At 37.2% G+C, this 19,574-nt stretch overlaps 5 protein-coding genes and 1 pseudogene across 6 annotated transcripts; 3 read left to right on the top strand and 3 right to left on the bottom strand.

The window, feature by feature from the left end:
* LOC104701374 (signal recognition particle subunit SRP72-like) lies at positions 7,146-9,891 on the top strand. The gene is made up of 6 exons (XM_010417044.2): positions 7,146-7,376; positions 7,475-7,611; positions 7,697-8,064; positions 8,237-8,330; positions 8,420-8,701; positions 8,791-9,891. The coding sequence occupies exons 1-6, from the start codon at positions 7,226-7,228 to the stop codon at positions 9,754-9,756; spliced, it is 1,998 nt and encodes a 665-aa protein (XP_010415346.1). The 5' UTR covers positions 7,146-7,225; the 3' UTR covers positions 9,757-9,891.
* On the bottom strand, positions 9,882-10,455 carry LOC104701375. Its single transcript, XM_010417045.1, has one exon. It carries the CDS (start codon positions 10,248-10,250, stop codon positions 10,053-10,055), a length of 198 nt encoding a protein of 65 aa, XP_010415347.1. The 5' UTR covers positions 10,251-10,455; the 3' UTR covers positions 9,882-10,052.
* LOC104701373 lies at positions 10,542-12,345 on the bottom strand. Of its 2 annotated transcripts, none has more exons than XM_010417042.2 (2): positions 12,137-12,345; positions 10,542-11,687 (listed from the first exon to the last, which is right to left on the bottom strand). In XM_010417042.2, the coding sequence occupies exons 1-2, from the start codon at positions 12,252-12,254 to the stop codon at positions 10,717-10,719; spliced, it is 1,089 nt and encodes a 362-aa protein (XP_010415344.1). In that variant the 5' UTR covers positions 12,255-12,345; the 3' UTR covers positions 10,542-10,716. The 2 variants fall into 2 exon arrangements, with proteins under 2 accessions (XP_010415344.1, XP_010415345.1); XM_010417043.1 differs by having other exon boundaries at positions 10,542-11,671; positions 12,137-12,274.
* On the top strand, positions 15,071-15,973 carry LOC104704712 (putative F-box protein At1g70390). Its single transcript, XM_010420749.1, has 3 exons — positions 15,071-15,289; positions 15,357-15,481; positions 15,562-15,973. Exons 1-3 carry the CDS (start codon positions 15,071-15,073, stop codon positions 15,971-15,973), a joined length of 756 nt encoding a protein of 251 aa, XP_010419051.1.
* On the bottom strand, positions 16,128-17,559 carry LOC104701372. The gene is made up of 3 exons (XM_010417041.2): positions 17,409-17,559; positions 17,093-17,181; positions 16,128-16,558 (listed from the first exon to the last, which is right to left on the bottom strand). The coding sequence occupies exons 1-3, from the start codon at positions 17,436-17,438 to the stop codon at positions 16,408-16,410; spliced, it is 270 nt and encodes an 89-aa protein (XP_010415343.1). The 5' UTR covers positions 17,439-17,559; the 3' UTR covers positions 16,128-16,407.
* LOC104701371 lies at positions 18,434-19,572 on the top strand (annotated as a pseudogene).

The raw sequence follows: 19,574 nt of genomic DNA, 5'->3' as shown, positions 1-19,574 counted from the left end.
GTTAATTTATAACATGACATGACATGAGTCGGAAGAGCTAACGCAACTGATTTGATCATAATCTCTTTACCCCCTTTTGATAAAATCTTCGCCGACCAGCCATTAACTCGCTCATCTAAACGATCATTAACATAACTAAAAACTTCAGTCTTCGAGCCCTGGAGATTTTCAGGAATGCCCAAATAGGAACCCATTCCACCCTCTCTAGAAATACCAATAACATTTTTAATCCGAGATCTTACATCAGGCGGGACTTTCTTGCCGAACATAATGGACGATTTCTCCAAATTGACCTCCTGGCCCGAGGCTTTCCCATAATTACCTATAATATCCATGACCACTCTACATTCAGATTCCTCTGCCTTACAAAAGAACAGACTATCATCCGCAAACAAAAGATGTGAAATCGAGGGACAAGCCAGAGCAATAGAAATTCCCGTAAGTTTCTTTTCTCGTTCTGCCTTTTTAATATTTGCTATTAAAACCTCTGTACAAAGAATAAACAGATATGGAGAAAGAGGATCACCCTGACGTAAACCCCGCTTTGGAAAAATAGATCCCCGAGGTTGACCATTAAGAAGAACTTGATACAAAACCGAAGAAACACACCACATAATCCAAGTAATCCACCGCCTATCAAAACCTAATTTAACCATCACCGCTTCCAAAAAATCCCATTCAACCCGGTCATACGCTTTACTCATATCCGTTTTGAATGCCAGAAACTCCGACTTACAGCGTGGGTTAGTATTTAACCCGTGAAACATTTCCTGGGCAACTAGGATATTATCAGTAATCAACCTGCCCGACACAAATGCCGATTGTGTTTCAGAAACCAGAGACGGTAAAAAACGCTTAAGCCGAAGACATAAAACTTTTGAAATAATCTTATAACTCACGTTACACAGACTTATAGGCCGAAACTCTGTCATACGTTGTGGGTGATCCACCTTAGGGATGAGACAAATATTAGTCTCATTAAAGCGAGGATCAAAGCCACCCGTCCTAAAGAAATTTTTAACCAGAGCCACCAGATCTCCTTTTAATGAAGGCCAGAACCGTTGAAAGAATAAAGCTGTCATACCGTCAGGGCCTGGAGATTTCTCTGGATGCATAGCAAATAAAGCTTTCCGAACCTCCGCCTCCGTAATTTCCCTTATTAGACTTCGATTCATATGATCTGTAATAATAGGTGAAATCTCCTGTAGTATTTCTGATATACCAGTTACATCAGACCGTTTAAACAAATCCTCAAAATATTTGGAAGCTATATTCTCCATTCCCAAAGGTGACTCATCCCAAACGTTATCCGGGCCAAATAACCCAACAATCCTATTCCGGACCCTCCTTTGCTTAGTCGAAGCATGAAAATATTTTGTATTTTTATCTCCCACCCGTAACCAGAATTTCCGGCTCTTCTGTTGCCAATACAACTCCTCATCCCGATAAGCCTCTTTTAATTTTCTCTCAATGTCTCGAATCTCATCCTGAGAAATCAAGTCATCCATCTTGGCCTCCTGTAAGGCAGCCTTCAGTGAAGAGATAAGGGACGGGCCAGAAGTCACGTTATTTTTCCGCCACCACGAAATCGAATTTCGACAGTTCCTAATTTTATCCACAAAAGCCGGTACCCGAAAATTGTTTGTGCGCGCCCATCCGGACTCTACCGCACCTAAAAGTCCGTCCTTCCCCAACCAACGTTTATCAAAACGAAACTGCCTATACCGGCGAGAGGCTGTTTTCAGACAAGTAGCCAGAATGGGACAATGATCAGATCCGACCATCTCCAAATAATCCACCCTCGAATTTGGGAAAAAACTATGCCAATCTTCATTACCTAGAGCACGATCTAAGCGACACCGAACCACCTGGTTATTACAGCGATTACCTCGCCAGGATAATTGCTCTCCATAACACGGGAATTCAAGCATACCACAGTGCCGAATCATTGTTTGAAAGGGCACAAAAGAGGAAGCAGGCCGTAAGGCCCCACCCCTTTTCTCATGATTCCCAACAAGTTCATTGAAATCTCCAATCAAAAACCAAGGATCTATCCGGAAAGAACCAATATCCATTAACTTCTCCCATACCTTTGCACGATTCTGCAGAATTGGATCCCCATAAACAAAAGACAAATAAACCAATTGTTGACCAAATGAAGCTTTAACATCAATAATTCGATTACTATCATATAAAATAGAAAGTTTTATTTCATCCATGAAAAATAAAGCTAACCCTCCACTAGAACCATGGGGATCAACAGTGTACAAATTATTATAACCAAACTTTTTTTGAAATTTTTGTAAATAAGAAAAACACTTTTTAGTTTCTGATAAAAATAAGATGTCTGGCCGATGCTGCTTCCACAAAATTGCAAGTAAATCTTATATAATTCAAAATTGCAAGTAGAAATTGGAGTAAATAACCAAAAAATACTGATTAATAAATTTCGTGATCATCTTAAACTAATATATATATATATATATATATATATATATATATATATTTTATATAGACCGATGTAACCAAGGCCTACGATAGAGACGAATGAGATTTTCTCGAAGTCACTATGCATTTATTTGGATTCTCAGACAAATAGATCAATTGTATCATGGCAACAGTTCGTACTGTTAGTTACTTGGTGCTAGTCAACAACACACCCTCTGGTATGATTGTTCCTGAGAGAGGCATTCGACAAGGTGACCATTTATCACCATATTTGTTCATCTTATGCATAGATAATGAGTCATCTCATTCAAATGAGAGTCCAATCTAGTGATATTTGAGGGGTTAAGATAGGTAATGGAGTACCAACCATCACTCACCTGCAATTTGCCGATGACTCCCTTTTTCTAGTCAATCGAATTATCGGAATTGTAAAGCGATTAAAAAGGCTTTTGACGTTTATGAATACTACTTAAGCCAGAAAATCAATACCAGTATATCTATGATAATTTTCAGCTCAAGAGTACAGGGACAATTACAAAATAGACTAAAAAGGATACTAAGCATTCCTAGTCATGGTGGAGGAGGCAAATATCTTGGCTTACCAGAATAAATTGGTAAGAAAAAAATAGAAATGTTTCAGTATATAGTGGATAAGGTTAAGCAACGAACATCGGCTTGGAGAGGTCGTTATCTATCACCGGCCGGCAAAGAGATCCTCATCAAAGTAGATGCTTTAGCCATGCATGTATACTCTATGTCCTGCTTCAAAATCCCCTCCGGCATCCTCTCAGAGATTGTTACAATAGTTCAACAATTTTGGTGGGAGAAGAGTAACCAAGACAGAGGTATTCCTTGGATCGCTTGGAAACGTGTACAACACTCAAAGAAAGAAGGAGGTTTAGGTTTTAAAGATCTATTAAAGTTTAATGATGCTTTGCTAGCAAAGCATGCCTGGATAATTCTACAACACCCTGATACTTTACTTGCGAGAGTTTACAAGGCTCGATATTTCAAGGATGAATCTCTACTAGACGCAAAACCAAGAAAAAATCAGTCATATCGTTGGGCCTCAATTCTAGAAGGACTCAAAAAAATAAAGCTTGGTTCGAGATACATCCTTGGAGATGGAGATTCTATACGTGTTAACCAAGACAATGTAACAACAACGCATCTACCAAAACCTATTTGTGCTATTGATCCAATTGCCGATACTAAATTCAATGCCTATATCACAACAATTGGCAATCACAGACAATGGAATAGAGAACTAATTTCTGACACCATCAAACCGGAGGATCATAGCCACATTTTAAACATATATCTTCCAAGAATATCTACTGCAGACAGGTTAGTTTGGAATTATACTAAGACAGGAGAATATACAGTTAGATCAGGATATTGACTTTCAATGCACAATCCAAATCAACAAAATAACTTACCACCCATCCCCCATGGTTCAGTCATTCTCAAGAACTTAATCTGGAAAATTAATATTCTCCCCAAAGTGAAACATTTTCTTTGGTACCTTTTATCAAAATATTTACCCACCATCACTCGTTTAAACACTAGGGGAATGCATTTAAACCCAGTTTGTCCTAGATGTTTCCAGAATGATGAAACAATTGAACATATTCTATTTTCCTGTCCATACTCTCAGTCTATATGGGAACTAGCCAATATTCCCATAACCATGCTTTATTCAATATCTTTAAGTTGTGAAGCACTATTCGAAGGAATTTTCGAACTCCAACTAGAACATGATATATCTAGTCAAACGAGGCTTTTACCTTTTTGGCTGCTATGGCACATATGGAAGTCTCGGAATAACTTCATATTCAATGGCATCCAAGACAATCCAAAAACTATAATTCTAAGAGCAAAGGCGGATGTTCGAGATTAGATCTGAAGTACTGACAACTCAGGGCATACTAAGACGGTATCTCGAAATACAACGACTCACCATTGGACACGACCAGATTCTTTTTCTCTTAAATGCAACTATGATGCCGCTTTTGATCACTTTACTAACCAAGAAAAAATTGGATGGATAATCCGAAACCATAATGGAATAGCACAAAACTGGGGATCAATGCAAATGGGACCTGTTTCTTCACCTTTGGAGGCTGAAGCAAAAGCTTTGCTTACTACAATGCAACAATGTTGGATCAGAGGATTATGTGACATCATTTTCGAAGGCGATTGCGAGACACTAACCAAGATAGTTAATAAAACTTTCCATGATATTTCCATTGAGCCTATTTGCCAAGATATTATTTATTGGTCAAGTTTATTTAACACTGTTTCCTTTGTTTACGCATCAAGAACTTGTAATAAGGCAGCTCATGTACTAGCCAAATTTGGTAGTATACAACTATCTTTTTACTCTGAATGTTTTACACCCCATGTTGGCTCTCAAACCAGTTGTATGAAGACTATTCTAATTCATTAATATAAATTTATTTTCGACAAAAAAATATATATATATATATATATTTTTGGTCTTTTCCATGTATAGTTTTCTTTTAATATATTTTTCAAAAAATTGTAATTGTGATTCTTTCTGTTTAAAATTAGTGAATTACTATTTTTTTTTATATACCTTTTCAAAAAAAACTATAATATTTTACTTTTAGGATTTGTATTTTACTGTATGATTCCTTTTAATTAATATACTTTTAATTGAAAAACTGTAGGATTTTTAATTTATTGAATTTATGTAATATTTTTTTTACATATATCAAAATCTTATCAATAGATTTACACATATCACGTTCACATAAGTTTTTAACTTTGAAAAGTAAGCTTTATATAATAAGATAAAATTCAATTTTAATTTTTGGAATACAAATTTTTTATTTTTTTTAGTAAAGAAAATCCCCTTTAGTGATAATTAAGCATATTATGTTAATGAGTAATAGTTCTCATTATTTGCAATCAATAATAATAAGTCCGGAGTTAAAAAAAAATGATTTTGGCATTTTATAAATATGTAACTTATGAGCATGTTTTTAGAAGCATAACATTGTCATATGCAGAAAAAAAACCAAATCCAAATTATCATTGTTATTATCCTTCTAATAGTCTCCTAAAATTCATATTTATCTGCTTGATTTTCAAATCTCCATATAAGAATAACTGGATCGGCATTGATAGAACTTGAATCCATTCAAATGTCCTATTTCAAGCTTCCTACAGGTATCATCAATGAACTTGAATCCATTCTTATGCAATTCTGGTGGGAAAAAGATAATCATGAAAGAGGTATCCCTTGGATCTCGTGGAAAAGACTTCAACATACCAAAAAGATGGTGGACTAGGATTCAAAAACTTGGCTAAATTTAATGATGCACTACTAGCAAAACAAGCCTCGAGGATCATCAAAAATCCGGAGTGCTTTTTTGCAAGAAAGATGAAGGCTAGATGTTTTTGGATGAATCAATCTTAGATGCAAAAAAAAGATTCAACAAGTCGTATGGTTGGGAATCTATTCTCCCTGGTCTAGAGATTATCAAAAAAGGTAGTCGATACATACCAGGTGATGGTGAGACCATACAAATTAATATTGATAATATCACTGAAACACATCCACCAAAACCAATCTGTGACCTCCAGCCGGCTAATGCCATCAAGCTAAAAGAACTAATAATGCATCAAGGAGAAGTTCGAAAGTGGGATGAGGCGCAAATACAACAAAATATTGCCCCACAAGATCACAATGTCCTGCATAGAAGTTACTTACCGCAGATTGTACTCCCATATAGATTAGTTTGGCATTACAATAAAACAGGAGAATATTCGATCTATTCTGGTTACTGGTTTTCTACTCATGATCCTGACTCGGAGGAACTTTAACCACATATCCCTCATGGTTCCCCCAATTTGAAAAATAAAATTTGGAGATTAAACACTTCCTATGGAGAATGTTATCAAAAGCTCTGATATTTATGGAAATCGAGAAATAACTTTATCTGCAACTCTATCAATGAGAGTCCTATTTCCATTATATTACGAGTCCAATGCGAGATTGAAGAATGGATCACGCACACTAATCAAGAAAATAAACATCAAGGTTCCATTGTAAGATAAAGGCTCCAACAAAATTGGAAACGACCAGTCCTGCCATTTATTAAATGCAATTATGATGCGAGATTCAATCCAACAACTCAAGAGACAAAAACTCGATGGATATTCAAAAATAGTGCGAGGGCAACTTTAGGATGGGGATCATCTACACTACCTTCTGCAACTACCGCTTTAGAGGCTGAGAGCAAAGCACTTCTTATAGCAATTCAGCAAGCATGGAGAAAAGAGTTTACATCCGTTTGTTTTGAAGGAGATTGTGAACAACTTACCAAGATTGTTAATGGCAAGACCTATAATATATTGATATATGCCATTTATCATGATATCATCGTTTGGGCAAGCAAACTTCAACACGTTGATTTTCTCTTTTGTTAAACGACATCTTAATAAAGTAGCCCATTTTCTAGCTAAGTGTGGATGTACAACTTCATGTTTTTATTTTGAATGTTTGTCGCCACCTGGTTTGGCTGACAGAACAATTGTATTATGACTTTTTAAGTTCTTAATAAAATTACCATTTTGGCGGAAAAAAAATAATAATAATAACTGGATCATGAGATATTTCAAAGGCCCATATAGAAAGCCCATAAGTTAATGACGACAATGCAAACCCTTGACAAGAGCAATCTGGAGAAGCTTGGATCCCGTTATCTTCTCCGGTGGTGTTCGTGCCCTGAGAAAACTTCAAGCAGCCATGGCTCCGAAATCGAAAGAGAAACCCAAAACATCAACTTCTCAACCTCCTCCAGCAATCGAAGATCTCTTCTCTTCCATCCAGAAACATATCACTGGATCCAATGACCATCAATCTGAATTTCAACAAGTTGTCAAGGTCGCCGATCAAGGTTTTCACAATTCTCTTACCTACCTCCTTCTTCCCTCGTAGAATTCTAATTCGATTTTTGATTTGATGAAATTTTAATCCGGTGATTTCGTTTTGCAGTTTTGTCGATTGTACCTTCCGATGAGGATGCGATACGATGCAAAGTTGTGGCTCTAATCAAAGACGATCAGATCGATGTAGCTCTCTCCGTTATTAACTCGTTCCAGAAGCTTCCAATCGATCTAGGGTTTGAAAAGGTTAGACTAATTTGGCATCAATCTAACTGCATTTGATCTGGAAATTGCCCTGAGATTTGTAATGGATTTTGTTATCTCTTGATAGGCTTATTGTTTATACCGTCAAAACAAGTTAGATGAGGCTTTAGTGTGTTTAAAAGGTCGAGAGGGAGATCCAGAGGCTTTGTTATTGGAGGCACAAATTTTGTACCGTTTGGGGAAACCAGATGCTTGTTTGGATTTGTATCAGAAAGTGAGCAAGGCCGAGCTTGAGGAGTTAGACGTCAACAATTTAGAGGTCAATATCGTCGCGGGGTTGATTTCAGCTGGAAAAGCTTCTGGAGTGCAGAAAACATTGGAGAATTTGAAGACCAAACCAACTAGTTCTTATGATTTGGCTTATAATACTGCTTGCTCTTTGATTGAAAACAATAACTATGCTGATGCAGAACAGCTTTTGCTCACTGCCCGAAGGTAACCACCCATCTTAGGATTTGCACATTTGTTGTTTAGCTGTACTAAATAGGATCAGCAGACATGATTTCCTTTTTATTTTGTATCTTTTTCAACACTTAAAGCAGATTGATTATCTGACTTGTGGTTTTAAGTCGTGTACCCTGATAAATTTAATGTTGCTTTGAGGCAGAATTGGTCAGGAGACCCTCACTGATGATCTTTCTGAGGAGGATATTGAGATTGAGCTGGCCCCAATTTCTGTTCAACTAGCATATGTCCAACAGGTACTTTTTTATACTGCTTATCTTTTCTTTAACATCTTGTCAAGATATCTTCCATTTCCTTGTGACATAGTTTTTTTTTACTTTGTCAGTTCCTAGGAAAAACCGAAGAATCGATCAGCTCTTATGTAGACATCATTAAACGTAATCTGGATGATGAACCTACACTTGCTGTTGCTGTGAACAACCTTGTTGCCTTGAAAGGTTCCAAAGATATTTCTGATGGCTTGAGGAAGTTTGATCGGCTGAAAGATAAAGACTCCCAAAATTTTCAGCTTTCTCAAGGACTTGATGCAAAGCTTTCACAGAAAAATAAGGAGGCTATATATGCCAATCGCGTCCTTCTACTCCTCCATGCAAATAAGATGGATCAGGTCCGTTACACTTGAATTCTAGGTTATTCCTCTTTCGTTTCTTTGTTGCAGACTCTGCTTAACCAGTTAAGAAAATATTTTCACCTCAGGCACGAGAGCTTTGTGCTGCACTGCCCGGTATGTTTCCTGAGAGTGTTATTCCTGCATTGCTTCAAGCTGCTGTTTTGGTGAGAGAAAACAAGGCTGCTAAAGCTGAAGAACTTCTGGGACAGTGTGCCGAAAAATTCCCGGAAAAGTCTAAGTTGGTTCTCTTGGCCAGGGCACAAATTGCTGCTTCTGCCAGTCATCTTCATGTAGCAGCAGAGTCCATGTCCAAAATACCTGATATTCAGCATTTGCCTGCAACTGTTGCCACCATTGTCTCCCTCAAAGAGCGTGCTGGGGACAGTGATGGTGCTGCTGCTGTTCTTGACTCAGCAATTAAATGGTGGTCGAATTCGATGACCGAGAGCAATAAGCTTAGCGTGTTGATGCCGCAGGCTGCTGCCTTCAAGCTCAGGCATGGTCAAGAAGAGGAGGCTTCACGGCTATACGAGGAGATTGTGAAAAACCATAGTAGCACAGATGCTCTGGTTGGTCTTGTGACTACACTTGCTCGTGTCAATGTCGACAAAGCAGAAACTTACGAGAAACAGCTTAGGCCCCTATCGCGTTTGAACGATGTTGATGTGGATAACCTTGAAAAGACCTCTGGTGCAAAACCCAATGAAGGTGCTGCTGCTTCATCGAGTCAGGAAGAAGTGAAGAAAGAGAAGGCAAAGAGGAAGAGGAAGAGAAAGCCAAAGTATCCCAAAGGATTCGATCCGGCAAACCCAGGTCCTCCTCCGGACCCTGNCGACCCAGAAAGATGGCTTCCCAGAAGGGAAAGGTCAAGTTACAGACCCAAAAGGAAGGACAAGCGAGCAGCTCAAATCCGTGGCTCGCAGGGTGCGGTGACAAAGGATAAACAAGAAGCAGCTCCTCCAACTTCAAAGTCAAACCAAGCGGCCAGTTCTAAAGCGAATGCAGCTGCATCTTCTTCTTCTAGGGCCTCAAAAAAGAAGTCTAGAAGATGAACGAAACAACCTTTTTAGATGGTTTCATCTGTTCTGAGGAAACAAAAACAAAGAGTACTTAGCATTTTGTCCTTTTTTTTTCTTCTTTGGATTGATCAAGTTTAAATCGTCTTGACCCTTTAAGATTTTGGTTAATTTCTCGTTTGCATTGCCTGAATTCTTTTGCCTTTTAATGATCGTTAAAACGGTTACTGGAGTAAAGCACTAAAGCTAAAGAGAGATGAAGAAGAGAGAATGGTAATTACAAAAGAATAACGAGTATCAAAGGTGAATGTTATTAAACATCTCTTTACTAATCACTTTTCAGGTTTCTTGCGGAGCTCCTTCATCCATTTGAACCCAAGTAATGTCTTCCCAAGACTGCTTTTGCTTCCATCCTCTTCCTTCTTCTTCTTCTTGTTCTTCTTTTTGCTCTCATCTTCTTGCATCGTACTCGGAAGAGGGTCAGGGTTGTTATAATCCCATTGATCAGCCCACGAAGGCCCCGAATCCATATTCTTCTCTTCTTGCAGATGTTAAAGATTCAAATAACTATGAGTTTGGAATTACATCTTTCGTTATTTATTGTGCAGTTTTGTTCTTGTTTATTGTTCTTGGATTGACTAGTTTAGTTTATCTGTTTTTCCTCTCTCTGTTTTGGTAACCAACTCCTATATTACTGCTTTTCTCTCTGTTTATTGGTCATCTGCTTGGTTGGCAGAAAAAATCAATATTTTGTCTTCTGTCTGAAAAATTCGGCCATCCTTGGTCTAACTGTCTTCACCTATTTTTACAATGAAAAACCGTTCACATCCAATTAATTTTACAGGCGATGGAAACCGCTGATCTCGAGATAGACTAGAAATCTGATTAAAAGAGTGTTACATCATTTAACCAGTTTCATAAGTACAAACAATGTGATCTAATAAGATGAATCATCAGTTAATAATTCAAAAGATGTGAGGAGACTCTCATATTCATCTAAAAGAACTCAACGTGATCAGCAATTTCTCTGCATACTAGTTTTGATTCCGCAGCCAAATTTATGCTTTTAGCTATGACAAGCCCTGTTCGCTTATGCGTAGCTGTTGGCTCATACTTTTTCACCTCCTCATCATCTTTTCCTAACAACAAAGCCTCCCTTGCAGGAAGGACATTGTCCCACCAGAACTCCCTTAGTACATCATGTATGATTCCCCAATAGCTTCTATCTCTCATCACACGAAAGACCGTGCTTCCATTTCGTGTCCAGCAGTACAAGTTGACCCATTCCCGGTCCATTATCTCCATTTGACCCTGCAGCTGAGGCATGTAATAGTAAGGCACTTTTTTCCAGGGTAACACAGTTTCCGTTTTCCCTTTGTTATATGGGCATTTCACTTCTAGAATACCAAAGCAATCAAGAACCCCATCAGGGGAAGCGCCAAGCCAGTGAAACTGCTCGTTGGAGTGAATAGCAAATCCCATTGAACCAACCTCACATCCCATTATTCGTTTGTACCTCTCTATCGCAGCTGGTTCCATTTGTACACCCCAGTTCATAGCAAACCGTGCAGACTCCTCCACGACCCGTGAATCTGAGTCATATACCTTTTCATGCCAGAGCTCGGCACGCCGAGCCCCTTTCCAAAAACCTAGCGCTGTACTGAATGTACTTGTGGTTAACTTGTCTTTCCGCAAAGCAAACCATTCTTCTGATTTCTGAGGGATATCAGATGGGGAGCGAAGACTTGACACAATCACTGTCGAACGGGGATGAACAAAAGGTGAAGTGGTTTGAGTGATGAGTGGTGAAGCAGTGGAAGAAAACCTCTTTTTCCAAGAAACAGAACCACCGCTTGACTTGGGACAAAGTGCGTGGAACCCAGGAATTGAGCAAGTCCTCATAGCTGAAAGAATCATGTTGTTGAAAGCAACTTTATTTGGCTTCAATACACTACAGAAACCGCAGACTGATACACATGTTAGAGAAATCATCTTGTAAGCAAACATACACACTAGTTGTCAATACAAGAACGTTTCAAATCAGTGATAACCCTAGAAACCCAGAACTACCCAGGAACAAAAAAAAAACAAACTTTGAGCTTTAAAAGCATAAAACAGATTCAAAAACAAGGAAACACATAAAAAAGGAACAAAATTTTCAGAGGAAATCTAAAACCTTTTTTTTTTTTTTTTTTTTTGAGGAAATCTAAAACCTAGATACAGGACAAGCAAAGCGAACTTTTTAATGCATGTTTGAGTCTGTGACTTGCGTTTTAACTTTTGCCCATTAAAACCCACCACGAGTTCATCCACTAAAGCGGAATTGGTCCCTCCTTAAGGAATTCATTCACCCCACGAACCGAAAAGTAGAAAAACAAAAAAAAAAAAAAGCCCACAAGGTGTTCGATGATATTACCAGAAGAAGGTCCAGAACAACGTTTCAAGTAGAGAACTCCACCACCATTCCAAGCCGAGGAAGAGGAAAGAGAAGAAATAGATTCAGTAGACGATACTTGAACCAGCCTCATCATCATCAACAACGAAGAATCACATTCGAAAAGACCATACAGTAGAAGAAAAAAAAAAAAAGCGATAAGAGAGAAAGAATAGAAAACTGTCTTTTGGGAGTTTTCAAGTGAACCTCATAACGATGTCGTTTTAGTTCTTCAATTAAAGTGGTCACAAAGGGCTAAGAAGGCCCATATATCTTATTTGGGAAAGCCCAATCACAATCTTTTTCGCGACTTCTAATTTTCGTTACAAAAGACTTCAAAAATGTAAATTTAAATTCCAAATGAGAGGAGTTTTTAGTTGAAACTCTGTTTTAATTAAAGTTTGTAGTCGAATCTCTCTGCTTATTGTGATTTGAATCTTGAGTGGGAAATCATTAAGGTGATGAGTTTTTTCCCCTACTTTTTTGTTGTTATTTTGTCTTTTTTTCAGTGGATTTATTGATGTGAGACAACGACTTAGTATTGAAGTGTTGTTAATAATAAACGAAATGAGATTGAACGTGTCTTGTGGCTACGATACTAACATTTGGTGTATAGTTTTTGTTCTTGTATTATAAGAAAATTGTCTAAAGTCACCGCGTGTTGGTCGATACTATTCAACTATTACACTATCCAAAGGTTTATATTAGTTTGAAATTAGCATCATCGAATATGCGTCTATGACTCTATGTGTGTGTACCATGTAATGTAACGTATGCGTTGCTTAGCTTAATGTGATATAACGTTTAAGTTGGCCGTGTTACTACTGCTAGAAAAGAAAAGAAAAGAAAAGAAAAGAAAACGCTTCTTCTTTTTAAAAATGTAAAAGCTTCTTCTTTAACAAGTTAAAACGTGTTTTTTTTGTCGTCTAGTTAAAACGTGTTTCTGTATTTGGATTGTTGTTTTTGTGGATCGACGAGTATATATATAGATGTCTACGATGAAAGAACCTTATTTCAAGTCATGATCTGGTACACCGAATGAATCTCTTTGTTAATTACTCGTATAGAAATTAGTGATTATGTTTTGACGTGTGAGACACCTTTTCTTTTCTTCTTGATAATTAATTGATGAGATAGATACGTGTTACAAAAAATATCTTCCAATTAAATTTTGACATATGCTGACATAAAATTGAAATTTAGAATTTTAAACATAAAAATATAAATATATATACTATATTAGTGTATATAATTAAAAAAAAAATACTTCAATTTAAACTATAAGTTTTAGAAAAGGAAAGTTATTGTCTAAAGTCACGGCGTGTTAGTGGATACTAAACAAACAAGCTATATATTGGGCACTATCTAAATTCTAAACGTTAGTGGCAGGTTAATATATTACTTGTGTTGGTATTAGCATATACTTGATTATGTGTGCATGTAACATATACGTTACTTAACTAGCTCAATGCTTCTTTAAAAAGTTAAAACGTGTTTTCTGGTTTTGAATTCCAATTAATGTTTACGTACGTGGATCGACGAGTAGATAGATCTACGATGAAAGAACCTTATTTCAAGTCATGATTTGGTGTATCAAATTAATCTCTTTGTTAAAATACTCATATAGTATAAATTAGTGAGTAAGTTTTGACGACGTGTGACACCTTTTCTTTTCTTCTCGAAATTGTGTAGAAAAAAAGAAGAAGTTAAAATTGATGATGATCTAAAAACCATTTTGTTTTTTTTTTTTGTCTTTTTTTTTTTTGTGGTTAAAAGAAAGAAATAAATGTCGTCAAGTTAATATGTTTTGACGTGTGATTCAATTCACAAGAACTGAACTACTAAAGCAAATAAATCAGCAGTCGTCACTTTCATAATCATAAACTTGGTATCCAATGATCTCAATGCTAATTGGCTAGTAATTTTAGTAAGTTTTTAGCGTGTGGAACTAACACTTCTTCTTTTGTTGTTAGAAATGTAAATAAACATATATGAGAGAAACTAAAAGTTTAAAAAAAAAAAAACAAAAAAAAAAAGATATACGCGGTTTTACAACGCAACAAGTTAAACTAAAGTCTCCTACTCATCTCATTAAACAGAGATGATAAGATTTTCCTATAAATACATCACATCTGTGGTTTTGTCTAATACATTAGAGCAAGCACATCAAAATTAATACATTAGAGAAGAAGAAATTAAGAAAGAAAAAAAATGGACAAGCCAACAAGTTTCGAAACACTTCCCCTAGATCTACAAATGGACATTCTGTCACGGCTGCCTCTGAAATCCTTGGTGAAATGCATCGTCATCTCGAAGCAATGGGCTTCTCTTATCCGTGGGGACGACTTCAAAAATCTTTACTTGAGGCGATCATCGACAAAGCCTCGACTGATTGTTGGTACCGTGATCCGTCACTTCGGATCATGGGCTTGGGCCTTGGACAGACGTTAAGAATGGGCCTAAGACGGACAAATAAGATGGGCCAGGACGAAATGAAACCAGCCGCTCGGCTGAGATGCGGAACACCGAAGTAAAAGAATAACGGTCGGACAAAGCATCTCGGAGTTCGGAGATGGTTCAAAAATCAAGCAATAAATCGAATTAATGAGAGCACAAGATTTGCGGAGTAAATTGATTCGACTTTAATTGTAATTAGACTATAAATAAGAGAAAGGGGATGTAGAAGGTGGTCGAAAAACTTTCACTTTGCAAATTACTATTTACTCTTTTACTCTGCTCGGAACTTGAACGGTGATACAACCGGACTTAATTCACTTCGGAACTCAGGTGAAAACCTTAGTTCTCACACTGATGTTCTGGGTAACGCGATCTTTATCCCATCCTCCCGAACATGAGGTGTTGTGGTATCACTCTGTTTTTGATCAAGAGGAAAAGCTTATGTATAGCCGATATGACATGGAGGTGTTGTTTCACTCTGTTTATCAAGAGGAGGAACCATTGTTGTCCTCTGGTCAACAACAGTTGTGTATCCCTCGTCAGCCATTGATAGGCTCTAGAGTTTCTCAACCCGTCCGAGGTTTGATCTGTCTTCAGTTAAATACTAAGTTTGTGATTTGCAATCCGGGTACGAAAATGTTTCGGAATTTACCGGAGATCCAAGCGAATGAAAGTATGGTACATTGTTTTTTCGGATACGATGAAGCGACGAAGGTATTCAAGGTGTTATGTGTAACATTTTCAGGGCCCGGAAGTATACCGTCTAAGAAATATCAGGTTTGCACGGTGGGATCCCGTGGAGAAACTTAGAGACGGATCAAATGCAAGCGTGATCATCAACCATATACTGAAGGACTATTTAAAGGAGGGGTTGTGTACTATGGAGCTCATGACACCAATTGTGACAAATCTCTGATCATGTGCTTCAACTTTACGTCTGAAAATTTTAGTGCCATTAAATTACCTAAGCAAATTAACTTTACTCGTCGTGGTTGGGACGTGGTGAATTACAATGGGAAAATTGCCGTATCTATTATGGTTGACGAAGACACTGGACTTTTGAGAATATGGGCTCGAAATGAAATAGGAGTCTGGTTAAAAGAAGACATTGTGGTTTCTCGTTGGAAAGAAACTACTGAAAATAGGAGGTGGTTTCGTTTCAAAGGTACCATTGGAACAAAAGAACTTGTTTTCGCACCAGACAGTTTTGTTGATGAAGCACCCTCTGTGCTGTATTACAATACAGAAACGCAAAAACTCAGAAGGTTTAAGATTGAACAGATGTTTAATGGTCCTCCACTGATAGGTTCTGATTATGTTAGCACATTCTTGGATCATGTTGATAGTACTTGGCTTATGTGAACAATCTTGTCTGTTTTTCCAGTAGTACTGGTCTGGTCTTATTGGGATTGTTGTCGTTAAATATTTTATTTTATGCTAAAATATACTGTTGTCTCTCGAGTGATATATAAATAATACTTGGGATTGTTAATTCTTTGTCGTTATCAAAAACATGTTTGATTGCCACTTAATATACCATTTCCAAGATGTTTCAAGTGATGGTTTAATACACAACAAGAAACAGAGGAAACAAGGTGCGAAATCCCAAGGGCCACTAATTGTTTAACTCTCAAATTCATCCATTATTACCAAGACAAGTTAAATTATCATCTTCAACATCATAACCATTTCAAAGATGTTGTTAAGTGATATGGTTTTCATACAGACGAAACATGGTGTACTAGTTTTTACTCCCAAATCCCTAACATGATAATTGATAATTAGTCTCCTTCATTTCAGTACTTGGGGTCGGAGAAGAAGCCATTGATAGATGGCATGATCTGAGGAGCTTTGTTGCGCACAAACTTCCTCAGACCGTGCTCCGCGTACCTCTCTCCTTCTGCGTGGTTCTCAAGTATACCAGCCGTCCTATTCTCCTTTGTCACCCTAATATATACACGTACCAGTTTCACTTTCACATGTTAATTAATATACACCCAAATCAACCTTTCATACAATAGGACATGCTAGATAGAGGGAAAAAAAATTATATATACATATGTAAATAGGTCATGAACGAATAACTCGATTAATCATTGGTCAAGAGACCTCATGAGCAGTGCCGGTCCGATATTATTGGGTGCCCAATGCCTAACCCGGTTTATAGGCCTTAGAATAATTTTTTTTACCCTTTATATTAAAGAAAATAAAAAGTTTGGACCTCTTTTTAATAGATTTACACTAAAAATTAAAAAAATTTGACCCAAATTCATACTAAAATATAATTTTTGGAGCAAAAATCTATTTATTTTCTATAAAACTGAATATTTTTCAATAGACTTACTTAGATAAATCTTAAAAATAATCTTAATTACTAAAGAAAAAAGAAAAAAAAAATTTGGGACATGAAGCTTTTGCTTGGGTAGCTTCCCCTCTGGGCCGGCTCTGCTCACGAGTATGACAGTATGTATATATATGTACCTGACTTCAGGGTTGGTGGAGATGTTCCTAACAAGCTGCATCCCGCAAATTCCAACAGCAACTCCCACTGTAGCAAACAGTGGATACACCTATAAGCCCACACACAAACCAATCAGTTTCAGATCAAACGGCTAGAGATGACTTGGTTTCTACTTTCTATCTCATATACAGAATAGTTCTATAGACACCAGACAGCCGCAGATTTCTAACTCATTTTTAAAAAGTCAGATCGCTTTAATAAACACTTTTAAGTAACGCGCATGCAAGGGTTAGAAAAGAAGAAAAAAAAAAAGCTCAAATGAGATCTATGGGGTACCTCGGGCCTGATCCATCTTGAAGAAGCCATATCTGAATGAACAAGCTACGAAAAATATAACCGAGTGAGGAGAAAGCGTGAATATGAAAAAACGAACGAAGAAAGATTAATTTGTAGGCGACGAACTCTGAGTCTCTGACTTGACTTTTGAGTCGTTTCTGGCTCCTTTTTAAAGATTAGAATCTTCTGATATGCAATTACTATTCGACACCTCAGTGTTTTGACGAATTTTACTTTCTTTTTTTTTTACCTTTTTTTTTTGTTTTGGTGTGGTCTCTTTTCGCGTCCTTGACTCTTCTATTTTTTTTGCATGGGATACATTAATTTACATGAGTTTTTTTTTTTTTGGGTCTTGGACTCTTGGCCCATAGAAAATAAAATTCGTTTACTTTTCTTCATCAATATTTTAGTTTTACGCCGTTTTTTTGCATGTGTATTGGATCTTTCTGCGTGGAGTTTGTTGTGTTGTGTTGTATGTGTGTGTGTGGGCTACAAAATACAAATTGGTTTTAAGTATGTATTTACGTAGTTGTGAACAAAAAAAAAAGATATTTCACCTAAATACATGAATGTGTGACTTACAATATCATCCCCTAAAATAGTAATTTGATTAGAAGAAAAAAAGTCAATACATAAAACTAAAATAAAAATCAATAACTGATAGTTTGTTCATTACAGCAAAATTACACTCTTTAGATTAGACCATCCAGATCTTCATGCAGTTTAAGAAAGCAATGACTTTACCGAACTCATTCATCATGCATGCCAATAGACCAAAAATAAAAGTCATGTGGTAAGTAATTAGAGACCATACACGTACCGCAACAATTCCAAGAGCTTATGGTTTATCTTGTGAAACAGAAAACGAACTAACCTGTCATAAGGCAACAACAACCCACACATTCTTTTTTAAAAAAATTGATTAGATGGAAGAAAATAGTACTTTTATGAATTTGTATATATAAACTGAGAACTATTAGTGATTATTGTCACAACTCACAAGGTACACAAAAAGCCAAAATAACATGGGGGAAAATCAGTGTTCTCCAAGAAAGGATGCGTCCACAAAGCAGAAGAATGTAGACGATTGGTTACCGATAACATCCTCAAGAAATGCCAAATGGTGGTACTCTGCGTTTCACAATGTCACTGCCATGGTCGGCGCTGGTGTACTTAGCTTGCCTTACGCCATGTCGAACCTCGGATGGTATATATCCAATCTCTTGCCAATATATAGTTATCTCAAATATATATACTTGTGATTATAATTATATGTACACATTCAATATATTAATGTTACACTGGATTTTTATGGAAGGGGACCTGGAGTGACAATAATGATAATGTCATGGCTGATAACATTCTACACACTATGGCAAATGGTGTAAATGCATGAGATGGTTCCAGGGAAGAGGTTTGACAGGTACCACGAATTGGGTCAACACGCGTTTGGGGAGAAGCTTGGACTCTGGATCGTGGTGCCACAACAGCTAATCGTTGAAGTAGGTGTGGATATTGTGTACATGGTTACAGGAGGGAAGTCACTGAAAAAAATCCATGACCTTCTTTGCACCGATTGCAAAAATATAAGAACTACATATTGGATCATGATCTTCGCTTCCGTACACTTTGTTTTAGCTCATCTCCCTAATTTTAACTCCATGTCTGTCGTCTCCCTTGCTGCTGCCGTTATGTCTTTGAGGTAAGGACAACTCAAAAACCAATTGTTAATATAGTCTTAATGTTAACATGATATTTATGCAGCTACTCAACAATCGCTTGGGCAACCTCGGTGAAGAAAGGAGTTCAACCAAATGTACACTACTCGTTTAGAGCCTCAACGACCTCGGGAAATGTATTCAACTTCTTGAATGCGTTAGGAGATGTGGCATTTGCTTACGCTGGTCACAACGTTGTGTTGGAGATTCAAGCTACTATTCCTTCAACTCCTGAAAAACCATCGAAGATTGCAATGTGGAAAGGAGTAGTAGTTGCCTACATTGTCGTCGCCATCTGCTACTTTCCCGTTGCATTCGTTTGCTACTATATTTTTGGAAACACTGTCGATGACAATGTTCTCATGACCTTGCAAAAACCAGTCTGGCTTATCGCCATTGCTAACGCATTCGTGGTTGTCCATGTCGTTGGAAGCTATCAAATATACGC

This window comes from Camelina sativa, chromosome 7, assembly GCF_000633955.1.
Source record: "Camelina sativa cultivar DH55 chromosome 7, Cs, whole genome shotgun sequence".
Taxonomy (NCBI): Eukaryota; Viridiplantae; Streptophyta; class Magnoliopsida; order Brassicales; family Brassicaceae; genus Camelina; species Camelina sativa.
The sequence above is the reverse complement of the archived record's forward strand: the minus strand, read 5'-3'. Positions and strand labels throughout refer to the sequence as shown.